A 17,784-nucleotide genomic window follows, 5' to 3' on the forward strand; every position below is an offset into this window, starting at 1 on the left:
AGGTACCACTATAATGGAATGTGGTGCAAACATAGACACTTAGAAAGCATGCCTTATATTGAGTCAGACAACTGGCCCGTCTTGATCAGCATTGTCTACAGCAGAGCTTTCCAAACTTTTCATATCAATGACACACTTTTTATCCAGTTTTAATTCAGTTTTACTAGCAAACTGGAGGTAAAACGAACCCCTTTTCTGTCCCGAGAGGAGCACGGGAAGTGTTCACACGAACGTATTGTGGCACACAGTTTGGAAAGTTCTGGTCTACTGTGGCCAGAAGCGGTTCTGTAGGATTTCAGACAGAAGTCTCTCCCAACCCTACCTGGAGAGTTCTGGGGATTGCAGCTGGGACCCTCTTAATGCAAGGCAGATGATCTGCCACTTTGAGGTCAAGTGTGAAGGGTGGGGTGGGAATCAGGAGACGTTAGGCTGCCCCCTCGCTTTAAGAACCTGGGATGGGAACCCCAAGCACCAAGCAAACTCTCTCTCTCGGTGTTGTTTTCCTTGGCGGCTTCCCCGTTGTGTTATCTCACGTAACGGGATCCCTCTCGGTTTGTCAACATTCGGTTTGGGGCAGAGAGTTCATATCTGCAAGAGCCTGGGTATCGGATTAGGCCGCGATTAACGCCATAGAATCATAGAATCATAGAGTTGGAAGAGACCACAAGGGCCATCGAGTCCAACCCCCTGCCAAGCAGGAAACACCATCAGAGCACTCCTGACATATGGTTGTCAAGCCTCTGCTTAAAGACCTCCAAAGAAGGAGACTCCACCACACTCCTTGGCAGCAAATTCCACTGTCGAACAGCTCTTACTGTCAGGAAGTTCTTCCTAATGTTTAGGTGGAATCTTCATGATGTAATGACTCCCTCCTTTTCCTTCCATCAATATTTGTCCTGTAGGGTCGGTATATTAGAATATAGACTTCAAAAGGGGTGTCTTTTTCCCTCGCCTCCTGCAACTGTTTGGCTCCCGTCGCTTGCAATATTCTCGCTGTTGGTCTAAGGCTTACCATCTAAGTAGTTTTAGGCTTGGCCCGCCAGCCTCCCGGTGGAAGAGCTTTCAGAGCCTGTGATAACACCGGGAGGAGGCCGTTTCTGAAGAGTTGTGGTATGCATCCCTTGCCGTGGGATGGGGGCTCCTTCTTTCCCCTTGCACATTTTTAATTATTCTCTCAGCAGGCCGTTCTAATGAGGATGAGGGTGGGTTTTTTGTTCTTCTCAGCGCTGATTGCTTGGGAAGGAACTGGGGAAGGAGAGTTAGATAGCTGCAGGAAGGCAGGGACCTCCAGTCCTTGCGACTCTCTCATTGTGGCAAGATCTCCCGGGAACAGTTGCTGTGCCCACTAGGCCTGGCCTCCCAAGCTGTTTGTTTCTCTGAATAAAGGGTTAATTTCACTGACACCGTGTGAGTTAATGCTGACCTGGCTTCCGCCCCTGTTGAGTTTCCTAAGGATAAGGTGGTGCTAAGGTCAGCTCTTTTGGTCTTGCCTTAGGAAGATTCCTTGTTGCTCTGGCCTTCAAGATTAGTTTGTGCTGCTTTTCGCTAGAATCTGGAACACAGGTTACAATCAGACACTTATTTAAGAGGGCGCTAAAATTCTACCTGGCCAGGACTCGGACCCTGAGACAAAGAGAAATGTGCTTGGCAACCCCAAAGATAATTGGATGGAAGAATGTTTTTAACCATAACTGCTTTTAAACTTTTTTTAAAAAAAGAAATTGCAATTGTTTTCAGATTGTTTTAATCTGTTTTAGAATGTTTTTGCTTTTATTTTTTTAATTGTGTATCTGTCTAGATCTGGTTTAAGGATAAAGAACACAACAGGGGTCTTGGAGCTGCCCATCAACAGGTAGTGTTTCTCAAATTTGGGTCCCCATCGGTTGTTGGACTACAACTCCCATCATCCCTAGCTAGCAGGACCCATGGTCAGGGATGATGGGAGTTGCAGTCCAAAAACAGCTGGGTGTCAAATTCGAAAAACAGTGAACCTGGACAGCAGACAGAGCAGGTACACAAGCCACCTGCTCACAGGTTTTTAGCCAAAATATTATTCTGCTTTCCCCCCTTGTGCACCCCCTAAATCTGCTCTGGGTCTCCTCCGACCCTGCATAGTAGATTTGGGGATGATTATTTTTTTGGGGGGGGGTGTGTGAAAATCTTACATCAACACTAGTCCCTGCGCCAGGTAAAAAATATAATTCAATAACACCCAGAGACTATAGCATAAAGGCTGCATAGCTTTTGTGAATCTTTCTTGCATACGAAGTTTGTATGATATAAAAATGAAAGCCTACCATCCAAAGGTAAAGTTTCAAAACATAAAAAAGAGGTAGCTGTGTTACTGCTTTAAAAAGAAAACTTGCTTCCGTGCGCAAAATATAATATAACTGAGGTCTTATAAAGGAGGATGGAAATCAGCTAGCAATCCATGTACCACCTACAGATGTGAATCCCAAAAATGGGCATTACACTTGAGTGGAACAATTACTTATGAGTAGAGCTACTATTTTAAAAAGAAATCATTTATTAAACGATCATAGAAATACACTTAAATCCATTTTGTCATTTAAACCACCAGAGGACCTGGAATTAACTTGTGTATCCAAAATACTTCTCATTGGGAAAGTAGCAAGTCCAAAGATAATCTTTTTTATGGACTGGGATGAATTCTTTCTAGAGCAAAAAATAATAATAACCAGAAGTCCTGTGATGCCGTTCCAGAAAATGCAGGGTTAATGGGGTTTCTAGTACGAATGTTGGGCTTGTGTTCAGTTAACTTCAGTTAAGAGGTCTAATGATCTGACCAACATATAATTTTGAACATGGTCACATAATACAACATGAATTGCAATTAGAAAAAGCTTTCAAAACATATTTTTTTTATACGAACAAGATAAAAACTGTTTCGTTTCCAGACTTTGTGGACATCGTGTACAGTGACCACACTTACCGTGAATGATTTGATCATTTCCAAGAGATTTCCTGTGCATAATGTCTGAACTGGCTAATTTATCTGCCAAACTGATAGTTCTGCAGAATCCCACAAAAGGAACTCCTTTGGCACCCTAGCAAACCTTGAGCAATATGCCAGTGTTTCTATACAATACGTTTGATATTATGGGCTACATGGTTGAAGTCCAAGGACCAAAATAACCCACTTCTTTTAGTGCTGGATTGAGTGATCGTGTGCTGACCCTATCTGCTCTTAACCTGGACTCTAAAACCATCTGTTTTGGGAAACTCCTGCTGTGTAAAGTGTGAGAAAATTGATCGGCGTGAGATTTCTAAACTTGATCAAATGTGAAGTCTTTTGTTAAATGTGAAAAGTGTCCATACAGTCAATTATTCTTAAGAAACCTGATGCAAATAATGAACTTCTGTCTGTGGGTTTAGTATCCCTTGCCACTCAAAGGATGTTGTTGTGGCAGCAACACATCCAAAAACAAAATATTTATTTGGTCCACTTGGCGAGTGAATTTGACATTATCATTAACAGAATTGATCCAACCAAAAAACTCACCAGCCTCAGATAACTTGGAGAATAAAATGAAAATATCTCCTATGTGGCAACCATAACATCTGATATGTTTCTTAGGGGGACTGTGCACAGAGTTTAAAATACTAGCATTCTCAAGCTCAGCCATTTACAGATTGGAAATACTTGGCACTACCAAACTAGTGTAGTAAAATGCTCACGATTATCAATACTTTATCCCTCTACCTGTTGGATGAAATATGTAGTATCTCTGATATATGAGGGCAGTTGTATAATTGTCCTTGTTTTGTGGGATCCCTGTGAGTTTTGTTTGTAGCTTCTCTAAAGGTAGGGCATTTGGTTACCTTGCCTCCTGGAAGTCGGAAGTAGGTTCCACCTCTGGACCAGAGAGGAGAGGCTTGCCCAGGGTGTCAAGGCTTTCCTTGGTACACATTGAGGCATGAGAGTTTGCAGTAAGAAAATCCTTCTCTTCTGGCAACTTGGCTGAAAGAAAGTCCAGTTTGCCTCCCCTGAGTCCCTCCCCCAAGTTGGCTGGTAACCCTAATTAGAGTCAATTGTATTCCTTCCTCTCCCTGATTGTTGTTGTTTTGTTGTTTAGTCGTGTCTGCCTCTTCGTGACCCCCTGGACCAGAGCACACCAGGCACTCCTGTCTTCCACTGCCTCCCGCAGTTTGGTCAAATTCATGCTGGTAGCTTCGAGAACACTGTCCAACCACCTCGTCCTCTGCCGTCCCCTTCTCCTTGTGCCCTCCATCTTTCCCAACATCAGGGTCTTTTCCAGGGAGTCTTCTCTTCTCATGAGGTCCCTTCATGGATCACTGCCTTGCCGTGGCGAAGGGGCTTGAATAACTCAGAGAAGCTATGAGCTATGCCATGCAGGGCCACCCAAGATGGACAGGTCATAGTAGAGAGTTTTGACCAAACGTGATCCGCCTGGAGCAGGAACCAGCAAGCCACTCCAGTATCCCTGCCAAGAAAACTCCATGGACAAAGACAACAGGCATATACCGTATTTTTCGCTCTATAACACGCACCCGACCATAACACGCACATAGTTTTTAGAGGAGGAAAACAAGAAAAAAAATATTCTAAATGAAACAGTGGATGTATGATTTTTGTGGTTCATGCTGTGGCCACAGACATGTGATCTGACGGTGAGTTTGGGGTAGCCCAATGCAAAAATCCTGAGGATCCGTGTGGATCCATGCTTTGTAACCACGTTTTTGCACCACTGCGGCCCCAGGCAACAGTGGGTGCGTGCTATGTGATCTGATGGTGAGTTTGGGGTGACCCAGTGCAAAAATCCTGAGGATCCATGTGGATCCATGCTTTGTAACCACGTTTTAAGTGGGGAGGGAAGGAAAAGCACTCAAGGGACAAGAAGCACGCGTGGGGTGTGTGGAGAAGGATGCTGCTAATAATGCAGAAGAGGGGTATAAGGGGATAAGCAGGCTCTGTTTCTCTCCCTCCTCCCCGGCTCGCTGAAAAACTTTGCTGCTATTTAGCCAGCTGAGTGGGGAGGAGAGAGGGACAGAGAGCCTGCTTGCTTTAAAGGAGCCAACCGGACAGGAGCCACTTACACTCGTGTAAGCGGCTCCTCTCCTCTCCCGCTTTGCTCCTTTAAAGCAAGCAGGCTCTCTGTCCCTCTCTTCTCCCCACTCAGCGGCTCTTCTCCCGCTTTGCTGTTTCAAAGCGAGCCACGGAGGAGGGAAGGAAGGGGAACCATGGATCCTCTGCTCACGACTGCAGCAGATCCCCCCGCCATCCGTAGGCATTCACTCCATAACACGCACAGACATTTCCCCTTACTTTCTAGGAGGAAAAAAGTGAGTGTTATGGAGCAAAAAATACGGTAAAAGTTATGATGAGCCCCTCTACCTGCTCCCCCAGTTCAAATGTAACAGGAGTCTTAGAGTGCATGTCTAGAATGAACCACTGACATCCAGTCAATTCAGGGAAATTCACTTGCCCCTGGAAGAGGTCACATAGTGAATGTCCGGTGCCTGAGCTTTGTACCGTAGAAGATCTGGTCCTCCTGCATTTTGAAGAATCTCACAGCTGCAGAATAGAATGGCCATGCATTTGTTTTATTTTCCGCTTCTTCCTTTTCTCACCTGACCTTTCACCTTCCCTCTGCCGTTTCAGGTAACTTCGAAGTGGGCGTCCACATTGCAGATGTGAGCTACTTTGTGAAGGAGGACACGGCCCTGGATGAAATCGCGAGCAAGAGAGCAACGAGTGTCTACCTCGTGCAGAAGGTGAGATTCACATCAGTGCCCCAGAGCGAAACACAGGCAGATAACGTTCTTCTGGATGCTGCCCACAAGTCCAAACAGATCGTGGTTTTCTGCCAAGAAACTGGGCGGAAATGAGACATTTCCTGTGCTTTACTGCTCCCAAATGGGAAATTCCATGCAACTGTCACGGTTAATCGCTATTGACAGGTTTGTATCCTCCAGGCTCTTTATTTATATGGGTTATTTAGCAGTTGCTTTTCAGAGGCCAGCCCTCCACAAGGTGGTGTCCAGTGAGAAATAAAAGCAACAGAACGTGCAGGCGGACTAGGAAACATTAACCGGATGCAGCAATGGGAGCTGAATTCCCTCACCTGAGCCTCCTTAAGGCAATAGCAGCAAGTTCGGTTTTTAAGACCTTCTGGAATGCCAAGCCAGGCGTTAACCGCATGGTACCCATGCAACTGGGACCCCAGACACAGATCTTAGATTACAGGCAGGTTATACGAGTACCAGTGGTTCTTTAGGTAACTCAGTCCCAAACCCTTTAAGGCCTGAGTGGTTACTACCGGCACTTTAAACTGGGCCCAGAACACACTGGTAGCCAGTGCAATTGGTGCAGAATTGATAGTGAAGTCCATACATTAATCATGTTCATTGTGCAAAGCTGTCTTCGTCTTTCAGGTGCCCATGTTGCTGCAATGCAACACTGTGATGCTTCTGAATAGGCATGTTTTGCTAATTAGTGATTTATTCCTTTATTCTTAGTATTAATTGCAGAGCTGCTGTATTTGACTCTTTATAGAATAACATAAAACCTGCCAGGAGCTTATAGCTTGCATTCAGACTAGGGAGAGACAAAGGGGGAGGGACAATAAAATGGAATATTTCAGTTTAGAACTCTATTAGCTGCTTGTGTGTTGCTGATTATTGATCATGGAAGTTATTGATCATGGTTCTTTGTTAGGGAGAGGGCACCCAAGCCCAGTGCTTATCCCAAGAGGCAGAAGCTGAAAATAAGAAATACTCTTTATTCAGTAGGCAATAGGTTTTTTAAAATGGAGAAATGTATATTTTTCCGTGCAAATCTTCTTTGTTCTAAGCGCTAAATGTCAGTATGGTGGAAATACCATGGGAAAGCAGCCCTGGAGAAAACCAGGCTTGACGTGGGTAGTGTTGCTGCTCCAGTTGAACATTGTGGTGGTGGCAGTGGGGGAACCTTGCAAGGAAATCAAATAGATCTGCATAACTAATTCACTTGAACTTGCCTGTCTGGGAGAGAAGGAGTAGTTGTGCAAAAGGCTAATGGTTTGTTTTGAGAAAGTGCAAGGCTTAGTGATGAGTGTATCAGGTTCTACAAAGCAGGCAAACCTAAACAGTTTTCTCCCTTCTGGCACGTCCCTGTGTGTTGTTTTAGGTGTGAAGTAGTTTGAGTGGGGAAGGTCAGCCATAAATCCCTACAATATTTTACTGGTCCTCTTTTATAATGGAGATCAAAGATCGGAACTGGAAGCCAGTCTTCATGTCGAGTCCAAGGGCCTCAAGACGTTCACTTCTGACACCAGCAGGTTGTCGGGGTGTTGATATTTTGATAGCTTCAAGCGGAATAACAAAGAGGTGATCGAAGTTTGAATTCATGGAAGTGTTGATACAGAAAGTAAGAGGGAAAGAAAGGAAACTCTTGAGCAGAAACTCTTGGCTCATAAACAAATTGCCTGTTTCCTTTGAGTGTCTTTCAGTGCGTGAGGCCACCCCATGATTAAGTCTCCGAGTCCCCTCCCTAAACCACGGGCTCAGAGCCATGGAAGCCATCAGGCTGTAAGCATGGCTCCACCTGATTCAAAGGCCACTGGTGGAGGGCCTGTTCTGGGAAGCCTGAACGAGCCCTCAAACTGGGTGGGTGTGGGCAGGCAGCCAGGTTGAGCGGTGGGAACAAGATTGTCAGTGGGACTTGGTGGAAGCGCTCCATTTTACTTCCCATGAAAAGGGGTTTTGTCCTTTGGCCGTGCTGATCTACTCCAGGCTTCCCCGCCGCGATTCCCGCTGGGGATGGACCTTCCCTGGCTGGCCTGCGTTTGAACTTGGTGGCCCCCGAACCCTCCTGGAGCTCGATTACAATGCTCACCGTGAGCCCTCCTATCCCAGGACCAGCCCAGAGTCTGGAAGCATAACAGCTCAAGGCAAACTCAGGAGAGAGGGATGTTTGGGGAAACTGGAGGTCAAGGCTGGTATGGTGCAGTTGGTGGGTTTGGGCAGAGGAGGGTGGAGCTCAGACACCCGCTCATCTCGCTCAGTCCAAACCTGGGTGGGCCTCTAATCTCATGGGGCTTGCAGGGGAGGTGGTGACAGTTGCCAGGTCCCCTTCCAGTAAGGTCAGGGCAAGTCCAGGCAAGGCAAGGCAGATCAGGACCCTGGGCAGCTCCCAGTGGATTCTTCTGGCTGAGCTATGAAAGGTGGTGACTTAGCAAAGGACCAGGGTCACCTGAAATAATAATAATAATAATAATAATAATAATAATAATAATAATAATAATAATAATAATAATAATAATAATTTATTATTTATACCCCACCCATCTGGCTGAGTTTCCCCAGCCACTCTGGGCGGCTCCCAATCAAGTGTTAAAAACAGTACAGCGTTACATATTAAAAACTTCCCTGAACAGGGCTGCCTTAAGATGTCTTCTGAATGTCAGGTAATTGTTTATCGCTTTGACATCTGATGGGAGGGCGTTCCACAGGGCGGGCGCCACTACCGAGAAGGCCCTCTGTCTGGTTCCCTGTAGCCTCACTTCTCGCAATGAGGGAACCGCCAGAAGGCCCTCGGTGCTGGATCTCAGTGTCCGGGCTGGACGATGGGGGTGGAGACTGCCAGGGCCTTCCTTTTCAGCGGCTCTGAAGGCTGGGAGAGCTGTCTGCAGTCCTTAAAGAGCCCTGAGCTTATTCTGCTGTTGCTGCATAGTTGCAGAGCCCTCTTTTGTTTGGCTTTTTGGGAATCTCAGAAATGCCACCACCCCATGTCTTCTGCTCCCGATCTGCTTCCTGCCCCGTCAGAATGGCAAAGATGTGACTTAATTGGGTTGATCCATTGTACAGTTCAGCAGCCACATTGTCCTCTTTGTGCACTGATGTCATCTGCAAACTTTCTTCTTACTCCCTCACCCACCCATCCCGTTCCAGGCATGGGATGAAGGAGAGACAGCCTTCTCTGCGGCAGAACTCCAACTTTAGAGTTCTCTCCCCATGGAAGCTTGCCTGATGCCTACCTTGTTTTATTCTGGGGGACAAGTGAACACCTTTCTATTCTGTCCTTTAAAATATTTCATTGTTTAAATACAACTAGAATTCACTGTTTTGTTATTGTTTTGTGATGCTGCATTTTTAAATTATTGTTGCTGTTATTATCAAAAACCACCCAGGAAATTTTGTGGCTGATGGTGTGCTGTAGAAATGATTTCAAGAAACAAAGTGTGACCACCTCTCCTATTTCGTTTAATCTTGTGCTGCTTTTGCTTGGAATTGTGTGTGTATATATAACTATATCTATATAAAATTGTATATAAACTGTTACACTTTTTACTTGTTTTTAATTATATTGCTGGGGCCTTACGGTGAAGGATGGGTAAGAAATCTTATAAAATAAACAAGGAAAAACATTACTCTGCTGGGTGGATCTGGTAGGAAGCGGGCTTCTTGTAATGTAAATCTAAAAATGCAACACCAGGGATAAAAATGACAACTGTGGGTGTGCTCTCTCTCTCAGTTTACACAAATGGTTGTCAGATTGCTGCCTCTGTGTGCAGCCTGGCCTATACAGGTTGTGCTCTTACCTTAAGGAGAGACTAGGATGTTCAGTGGCACACTGCAGGTGGCCAAATAACTTCATTTATTTGCGTATTTAACAATATGCCCTGCCCTTCTTCAGTTTCAGTCACAGCTTCCAGGTTTACAATTTGTAGCCCAAACATGCAAAGAGGGAACTTGCAAAATAATAGTTGAAACAGCGGGACAACCTAACATTATCTCAGCAGCATTTAATGGATCTAAGCAGAGAGATTTAAAAGCCTTGCCGAAAAAGCCGTTCAGAAAGACCTTGCTTTCAGCACCAGGCAAGCCTGTGGGAGAGTTCTCCCCAAATGGCGCTGCCACCACGAATGGTGCCCTCTCCCCAGCCTCCACCTACCTTACCTCTGAAGGTAGGCGAACGGAGGAATATTGGGCCATACTAAGCCAGACCTTTGGTTCATCTAATTTGGTAGTGTCTACTCTGCCTGGCAACAGCTCTGCAGGGTTTCAGGCAGGGTTTCCTAGCCTGACCTGGAGATGCTCAGGATTAAACCTGAGGCCTTCTGCATCCAAAACAGAAGTTCTACCACGCAGCTCTGGCCCTTATCAGGGGCACTTTAGATAAGCGATCAGTAGCCAAACGTCCCACCTTGGCAGCGGAGGTTTCCCTCCTTTGCTCTTCTTTTTACCAGTAAAGAGTCTGAGTAGGTGCCTCCTGGTCACGGAGAGTCGCTCTCCAGCTGCATCCTTGGCTCCAGCTGGGCTTTTTGCTAATCTCTTTCTGCTTGCTCCTGGTTGTTATCTGAGATTGCAATACCTTGCAGCTAGCGCTCCCATCTATGATTGGCGGTGGGCCTTTCTGACACTCCTTGAAGGGCTCTGCCCCTTCTCAAGCGGATAGCCTCCCATTAAGCAGGCCGAGGCATGGCCGGCCTCACGTAGGACATCTGTGAGTTATGGGCCGGCTCCTATTGTCAACGTGCTCCCTTGCCGTTGGAATAACACAGCTGGCAGCCTTTTGTGTCTAGAGGAACAGCTTATCGGACCCTGCTGCCCTCCTGACCTTCCAGTTCAGCCTGCCCTGCTGATTCATATGGAAAAGCGATTTCTTCCCCGGCTGGCTGGAGACTCAACAGCCAGGCCTGCTATCCCAAACTCTGCCAGGCAATTAGAGTGGATTTATGAGCAGGGATTGGGTGCCAAGCCACAAACGTGATTAAATATTTTAAGAGCTTTCCCGTGAAGGCTTGGCATGTAGATAGAAAATGTTTGCATTGTGAAACTTACACAGGGTCCTGGGATTTTTTCATCCTCCACCCCACTTTTTTTGGCGGGACTGGGTGTTTTTCTTTTTTCTTTTGTAACCTGCATGCTTACTTCATTTAGCAATAGTGGTGACGTTATCGGCAGGTTTTTGCATCACTTGGTGTAAATGCAGCCAGTGACCCCGAATGGTATGGGGAGCCCTTTTGACAGGAAATGCAGCTGTTGCCCTTGCTTACCCAGAGAGCCCCTAACTGGAGAAAAATATCACATCAGAAGTAGCAGTTCAAACACTAACAATGCAATATCAACACTACAGAAAGGCAACTGTAGAAGAAACACTGAGAACAATGGCCTTGTTCATGTGGTACCTGAAACCAAACCTTAGGTACAGCTTGAGCTTAGCAAGGGGGGAGCTTAACCACAAGTCCTAGCTCAGACACCGTGCTAAGCCAAGGCAGCACAAAGGACTGGGGGGCGGGGGGAGCAAATTGGCCGTAGGCTCTTCTCATTTGTGTGGTCTCCCAAAGCCAATGTTTGGCTTAGTGTGTTGCGTGAAGCAGCTCAATGTTGTCACCCAGAAGGCTGACAGAGGAGGTGTGCGTTCCATCTTTCCCAAAAAGCCATACCAAAGAACCATACCTTTCCTTTTAAAAAAAAATAATATATTTATTAAGGGTTTAATAGTTACAGAATAAAGAAAGAAAAACAAAAAGAAAAAAACAATAAAAAGTTCACAATACATCAAAAATAAAAGGAAAAAACTAAAAACAACACAGCAAAACAACAAGAAAAACAAAAACATTTAAAAACACATCCAGTATCTCTATATCTCTACCTTTCATTTACTTATATCATCGACCTCCTCACACCTCCCTTTTTTGTATTATTGTTCAATTAGCTATTTCAGCAAATCCTTTCCATCTTTCTTAATTTTTGTGCTATAATTTATCTTATCACAATCTAACCTTAAATTTCCACTTTGACCCATTAACAATCTATTTTTACTTAATTCTTTATGATATTTCTGCTAGAGCCATATAACTTCATTCCAGCATCCTTCTAACATTCATTAATTTTACAATATTTCTGTAAATAAACTTTAAATTTTTTCCACTCTTCTTCCACCGACTCTTCTCCCTGGTCACGGATTCTGCCAGTCATTTCCGCCAACTCCATGTAGTCCATCAGCTTCATCTGCCATTCTTCCTGGGTGGAGAACCGTACCTTTCCTTACCTTTGGAGGAAGGGGATTTCACATGAGAGTAGGATGTTATTGGAAAAGCCCAATTCTTGGCTGTCACTGTCCAAATTTGCCATACAGATGGCACAGACAGTAAGAAAAATAAATATGTGTACATAGCATGGCAAAGTAGTAGAAGCACGATATTACTGCTTATGGGTGGGATCCAACGTAGCACTAAGGCAATTGTTCCATCGGCACAAGGACTTTATTTGCTTGTGCAACCAGGCATTCTCCTCCTCTCCTAACTCTGCCCTTGGGGCTTCTCCCAACCCTCTGGAGCAGATGGGGGTGGTGAACAGAGGGAGGACAGACTCTTTGTACAAGCAGAAATCTTTGCACCGGTGTCAGTGGAAAACTAAAATACTGCTTTCAGGGAAACTGAATTCCTTTTCACATACAGTACTTTTGTTTCCTAGGTGATCCCCATGCTCCCCAAACTTCTCTGTGAGCAGCTGTGCAGTCTCAATCCTATGACGGACAGACTCACCTTCTCCGTCATATGGAAGCTGACTCCTCAAGGCAAGGTAAGACCCGGCAGCTTTGCAGGACTAGGTATAAATCATTCAGCGTTGCCCCTTGGATTGTCCCATTGATTGAGCAGATAAGCTCAAAAAAACACAACATCAAGTGTGCAGGCACAAGTTGGCAGCGCCGACATCACAGCCGGGAGACATGAATCGGAGGCTTCCTGCTAGTTAGGAAGCACAAGAGCTGTTGGGTGCAAATTGGTCCAGATAGGTTCATTTCTGGGTGGAACATAAAACTTAAGAATTTCCATGTTGGGTCGGTCAAAAAGTCCATCTTGTCAAGCACCCTGATTGGTTTAATCAGCTGTCTCCAAGAAGCCCAGAAACTCACACAGCACCCCTGCAAATGGTGTTCAGAAGAAGAAGAAGAGTTTGGATTTGATATCCCGCTTTATCACTACCCTAGGGAGTCTCAAAGCGGCTAACATTCTCCTTTCCCTTCCTCCCCCACAACAAACACTCTGTGAGGTGAGTGGGGCTGAGAGACTTCAGAGAACTGTGACTGGCCCAAGGTCACCCAGCAGCTGCATGTGGAGGAGCGGAGATGCGAACCCGGTTCCCCAGATTACAAGTCTACCGCTCTTAACCACTACACCACACTGGCTCTCAAAGATACATTGCAGGGTTCAAAGACACGTCTAGGCCTTAGGGCTGCATTCTTCTCTATGCAATTTTCCAGGGGCCTCCTGCCCAGCGGTGGGCAGGGCCAAAGTCAAAAGTCAGAGTTCAAGGACACATTTAAGCCAGGAAAAAACACTTGGGGTGCACAGCAGGGTAGAAAGGCCTGGAGTTATTTCCCACATTGCCTCTGAATGCGGAGGCTTTATTTAGCCACCCTGGTTAATAGCTATAGACTGATCTCTTTCCTCCATGAATTAATGTTGTTCTCCACCCCTTCATACCACAACTGTTGCCTGCATCTCCGTTGCTTCCAATCCTTGTGAATCAGCCTTCCACAAACCACTGCCATCTCAATGTTCTTTGAACCACAGCTCCCATCAGCCCCAAACTGAACAGCCAAAGGGTTGCTCTACATCCCAACCAGTTCACCTGGCCTGAATTCAGATCTCTGCAGCTTTTGCGTTGGGCTGGAAGCTGCTTCCATCCTCCTTCTTCCTTTTTAAATTTATTTCATCTTGCCCAGAGGCTGTGCTCCGGTTGCCCTTGGCTCTGGAGAGCTGCACTTGACGGGAAATCTCTGCCTGTGCCCATGCCCAGGCAGTAACACCTTTAAGGCAGATTTGCCTGGATTTATGGAATTAGCTCATGTACAGATCGGCAGTGTTAATGCTTCCAATAGCTCTGAGATGTCTTGCATTGAGCTGTAACGGCGCGGGTCGAGATTAATGAGGACCTTGGCTTAATGCAGCTGTTCCTGGGTGAGGAGAAGATGGAGGGAAGGGCTTAAGAGCCATTTAATGTGTCGCGCTAAGAGGGCACATGCCTCTCTTCATGGAGAGTTCATATGGTTGCAAGGCAATTAGGGCTTGTCTCCAGCAACACAATTCTTCATTTTTGCTCCGCAGCAGCTTGCAGGAGGGCAGCCTGGGAAGAAAAGTGCCTTGCCGTGCTAAGCGGAGCAAAAGATAGGAACTGTGTATTCCTCATTAGCTAGCTAATTATTTGTCTCCCACTGGCTTGGCTGCTTCTTCTTTTTCCTGCTGATGGCCTGACGTTTAGGGGGGCAGCAGAAAATTTCCACTGGAGTGTGAGCTGCTTTTTGCCTCTCTTTCCCCCCTGCCTCCCCACTTTCCCCTTCACTTCCTTAGTATCTCATCCTCTGTGTTTATTAGTTGTTGGTGGGAGGGACTTTTAGCCTGTTCCTTTTGGAATGTATACAAGAACTCATGGTCTCAGGTCCGGAGGCTAAGAAAGCTTCTGCCTGAGACCATGAGAAGACACTGCTAGTATTGAGAACAATGGCCCATGGGGTGCCATCCTTACAACCTTAGTAAAGTTCCAGACACTTATTTGGACAATGTGGCTTCTTCGGTCATGTGAAACGCACTGACTCTCATATGGCCATGTCTGTAAGGCAAGGTAAGAACCGCACCCCTCAAATTTTTCTAGACGTGTTCCTGCAATGACTGTTCCTGGAGTATCTCTTCTACATGAAAAAGAGCCCTAACCAACTCATTTTTCCTCGTTTGCCATCTTGTCGTTGCAGATTCTTGACGAGTGGTTTGGACGGACTGTGATCTGCTCCTGCGCAAAGCTCAGCTATGACCATGCCCAGAGCATGATTGAGAACCCGGAGAAGGCGTTTGTGGCAGAGGAAATCCCCGCTATCTCTCCCCGGCACTCGGTAGATGAAGTTCGCCAGGCAGTCCTCAACCTCCACCAGATTGCCAAGCAGCTGCGTGAGCAGCGGTTCATGGACGGGGCTCTCCGCTTAGACCAGGTCAGTCCCGTCCCTGCTTTATGGCGAGGATGAATAAGCAATAGCAAGCTCCCGCAAAGGGGATTAACAACAGAACCTGCAGGAAGGCCCTTGGAAGGAAGGCAGGTCTGAGCAAATACTACCAGTGCTGAATGCACCAAATGTGGTGCCCTCCGTAAATGGTTGAATTCCAGCTCCCATCAGCCTCAGCGAGCACGGCCACTGGCCAGGGATGATGGGAGGTAGCCTAACAACGTTGGGGTGGAGCCACATCGGTCTAGGTAACCCTTAAGACAAGCCACATTCAGCCTTTCTCAATTTGTGGTAAAGATGCTGACCTACCTTATGGAGGTTGTGGTCAGGATTAGCACCCGATAAGGCATCTTGAGGCACTTTGAGCGCTCTCTAAAGCACTGTATAAATGCTGGCTATCGTTGCTAAGTGTGTGAAGGTTATCTCTCATGTTGAGAGGACCGCATCTTTCCATATGATCTTCCTGAGGCCCTCCTTCGTGTGCCTCCTCCCCCAGAGGTCCAGAGGGTGGCAACACGAGAATGGGTGGCGCTGCCTTCTCTGCAGTGGCTCCTCGTCTGTGGAATGCTCTCCCCAGGAAAATTTGCCTGGCACCTTCATTATACACATTTAGGCGCATTTAGGCATCCTATACCCTTTTAAAATCTGGCTCTTTTTTCGTGGGGGGAGTTATTATTGGGTTATTGTTTTTATTTTTATTTCATAGACTGTGATTTTATTGTCAACTGCCCTGAGACCTCCGGGTATAAGGCAGTATATAAATTCAATTAGTAATAATAATAATAGTAGTAACAATAATTGAAGAAGACAATTTAGGTGAGTAACGATCACGGGGAGAACTTCCCATTGGTGTGCTGCATAGGCTTGCTGCCTGCTTATCGGTACTGATGACGGGGGCACCATGGACACATTGTTTGCAATCTAGACTGCCTGGTGCCATGGGCAGAGAGGAGATGCCCGTCTAAGAGGTGGCACAAGCAGATTATCTGAGTAGCACTCTGCAAATCCAAAGGAAAACCGGGCCTTTTGCTGCTGTCTTAAGCATGTCGGACTTGCAGCTCATCCTGTGGCTCAAGATACCTGCATCGCCCAGTCGCTTTTCTAATAAGGGCAGTGGTTTCATAATTTTCCAGATAAGCAGGGGTAGTGATGCATTGGGAACTTGGATGGCAAGAAACCTCTCACTGTCCACGAGGCCAGCACATCTCCTGGATATTTATTTAGTTAATGGCATTTCCAGTAAGCCATCAGAAAACGAGCTTGCAAAGGGAGGAATGGGGTGGGTGAGACTAAAGGTCAGACCATATAGAAGATATCCAGGTCCTGTCGCTAGGGCAGAAAGGCAGGGTTCGAGTGTTTCAGTTGCAGGCGACACTCACAGATCTGGCTAGTGGCGCTGCCTGTAACGTCAGAGGCCAGTCTTGGTGAAGCTGCCTCTCCCCACACCGTGGAACACATAAAGACGCGAGAGACAAGGCGGTATTCTGGATGCATGTGGGGAGACGGCTTCTCTGTGTCCCGCCCCCCCCCCCCTTTATGGTTTCTCTTCCCAGTGCTGTTGCCTCTCCTGTGGCTGAGTCTCTGGGCTTTTCATTGTTTCCCATTAGCTATGGCACTGAAGCGTCTGAAAGGCGCTTGCAGCCGACCTGTCCACACAAGATTGATTTAACGGAGAACCCTTTTTTTGCTGCTGGGAGCTGACCAAGTTCCTACTCTGGAGAGCAAAGAGCACCTGCTGGGAGGAGAAAGAGTGATGGCCCAAGAGCCATGCCCAAGAGTTCTCAGAAGTGCTGGGTTCCCCTTGGAGACCAAACAGGGCCGTCCTGCAGCTCAGCTGCACTGCTCTTGAACTGCACAGGGATTTGGAAAGGTTTTTTTTCCAGGCTTCCCCTTGGCTCTTGCCTACGAACTTCCCAGAGGCACCTGCACCATGCTGGGAAACAGAACCGAGGGACTAGAGGCAGACCTTGCCGGCTGATCCAGCTGCTCAGATCTCCCTGTGATCCTTCCCGCTCCGTTGCCAAACGTTTGAGCATGATCAAAAAGTGCACGAGCGCTCTGAGATTATGGGATGCCCTGTCCTCTCGAGCTCGGCTTTTTAACATTTGCTGCAACAGCAGCAGCTGAGTGAAGCCGCACGCCAGCCTCCGGGCACTGGGAAGCCAGCGGAGCATTTCGAAATGAGTCGCGGCGGAAAGATGAGTGGGAAATGGGACTGTGCAGTAATTTCATTAAAATGAGGAGGCAAAGTGGTGTTTGCTCTACAGGCAATCTGGCCTCCTGCTCCCCTTGGTGATTTCAAACACTGGAACTGCATTCGTTTGATGGGTGGCCTAGTTTTCTGGTGTGTGAAAGGAAAGGGGGAGGGGGGGTCTTCAAGGAAGCAGTATTCCCCCTACCCCCTACGTTGCTTTTGCCTTCTCTTTAAAATGCAAATAGTGGTCATTATATGCATGTATGGGTGTGTTTTCTGAAAGGATAACCTGTGCTGTCCCAGTGGGGCAGTACATTTTAAAAAGCAACTATGAAAACAATGGTTTTAAATGCTATGAAAATCCAGTTTAACCAGCTGAAAACATATCTGATGTGAAAACTTGCAGCTCTGTCCACCGGCTCATTCCTGCCTCCCAGCTCACCTGGGAAGGTGACTCACACCTGGCTGAGCTGCCAAATTTTTGTGCTCTGGCTGCAGCAGTTCCTCAGGGACATTCCAAGACTCCTAACTAGGCTCCTTCCGGCTAGAGATGCCAGGGTGGGTGGGTGGAATGCGCAGTGTCATGTTTTCAAAGAAGAGGTGGAGAATAAAACATGGTAGT

At 46.7% G+C, this 17,784-nt stretch overlaps 1 protein-coding gene across 2 annotated transcripts in view; it reads left to right on the top strand.

Moving 5' to 3' along the window:
• The window catches only part of DIS3L2 (DIS3 like 3'-5' exoribonuclease 2), a 201,501-nt gene that overhangs the window by 125,114 nt on the left and 58,603 nt on the right, over nucleotides 1–17,784 (top strand). For both annotated transcript variants that reach the window (XM_028731804.2, XM_077929633.1), the window contains exons 12-14: nucleotides 5,645–5,757; nucleotides 12,445–12,552; nucleotides 14,723–14,956. In XM_028731804.2, the coding sequence (XP_028587637.2) occupies nucleotides 5,645–5,757; nucleotides 12,445–12,552; nucleotides 14,723–14,956 (455 nt within the window). The remainder of the gene's footprint in view (nucleotides 1–5,644; nucleotides 5,758–12,444; nucleotides 12,553–14,722; nucleotides 14,957–17,784) is intronic.

This window comes from Podarcis muralis, chromosome 6 (assembly GCF_964188315.1).
Source record: "Podarcis muralis chromosome 6, rPodMur119.hap1.1, whole genome shotgun sequence".
Classification (NCBI taxonomy): Eukaryota; Metazoa; Chordata; class Lepidosauria; order Squamata; family Lacertidae; genus Podarcis; species Podarcis muralis.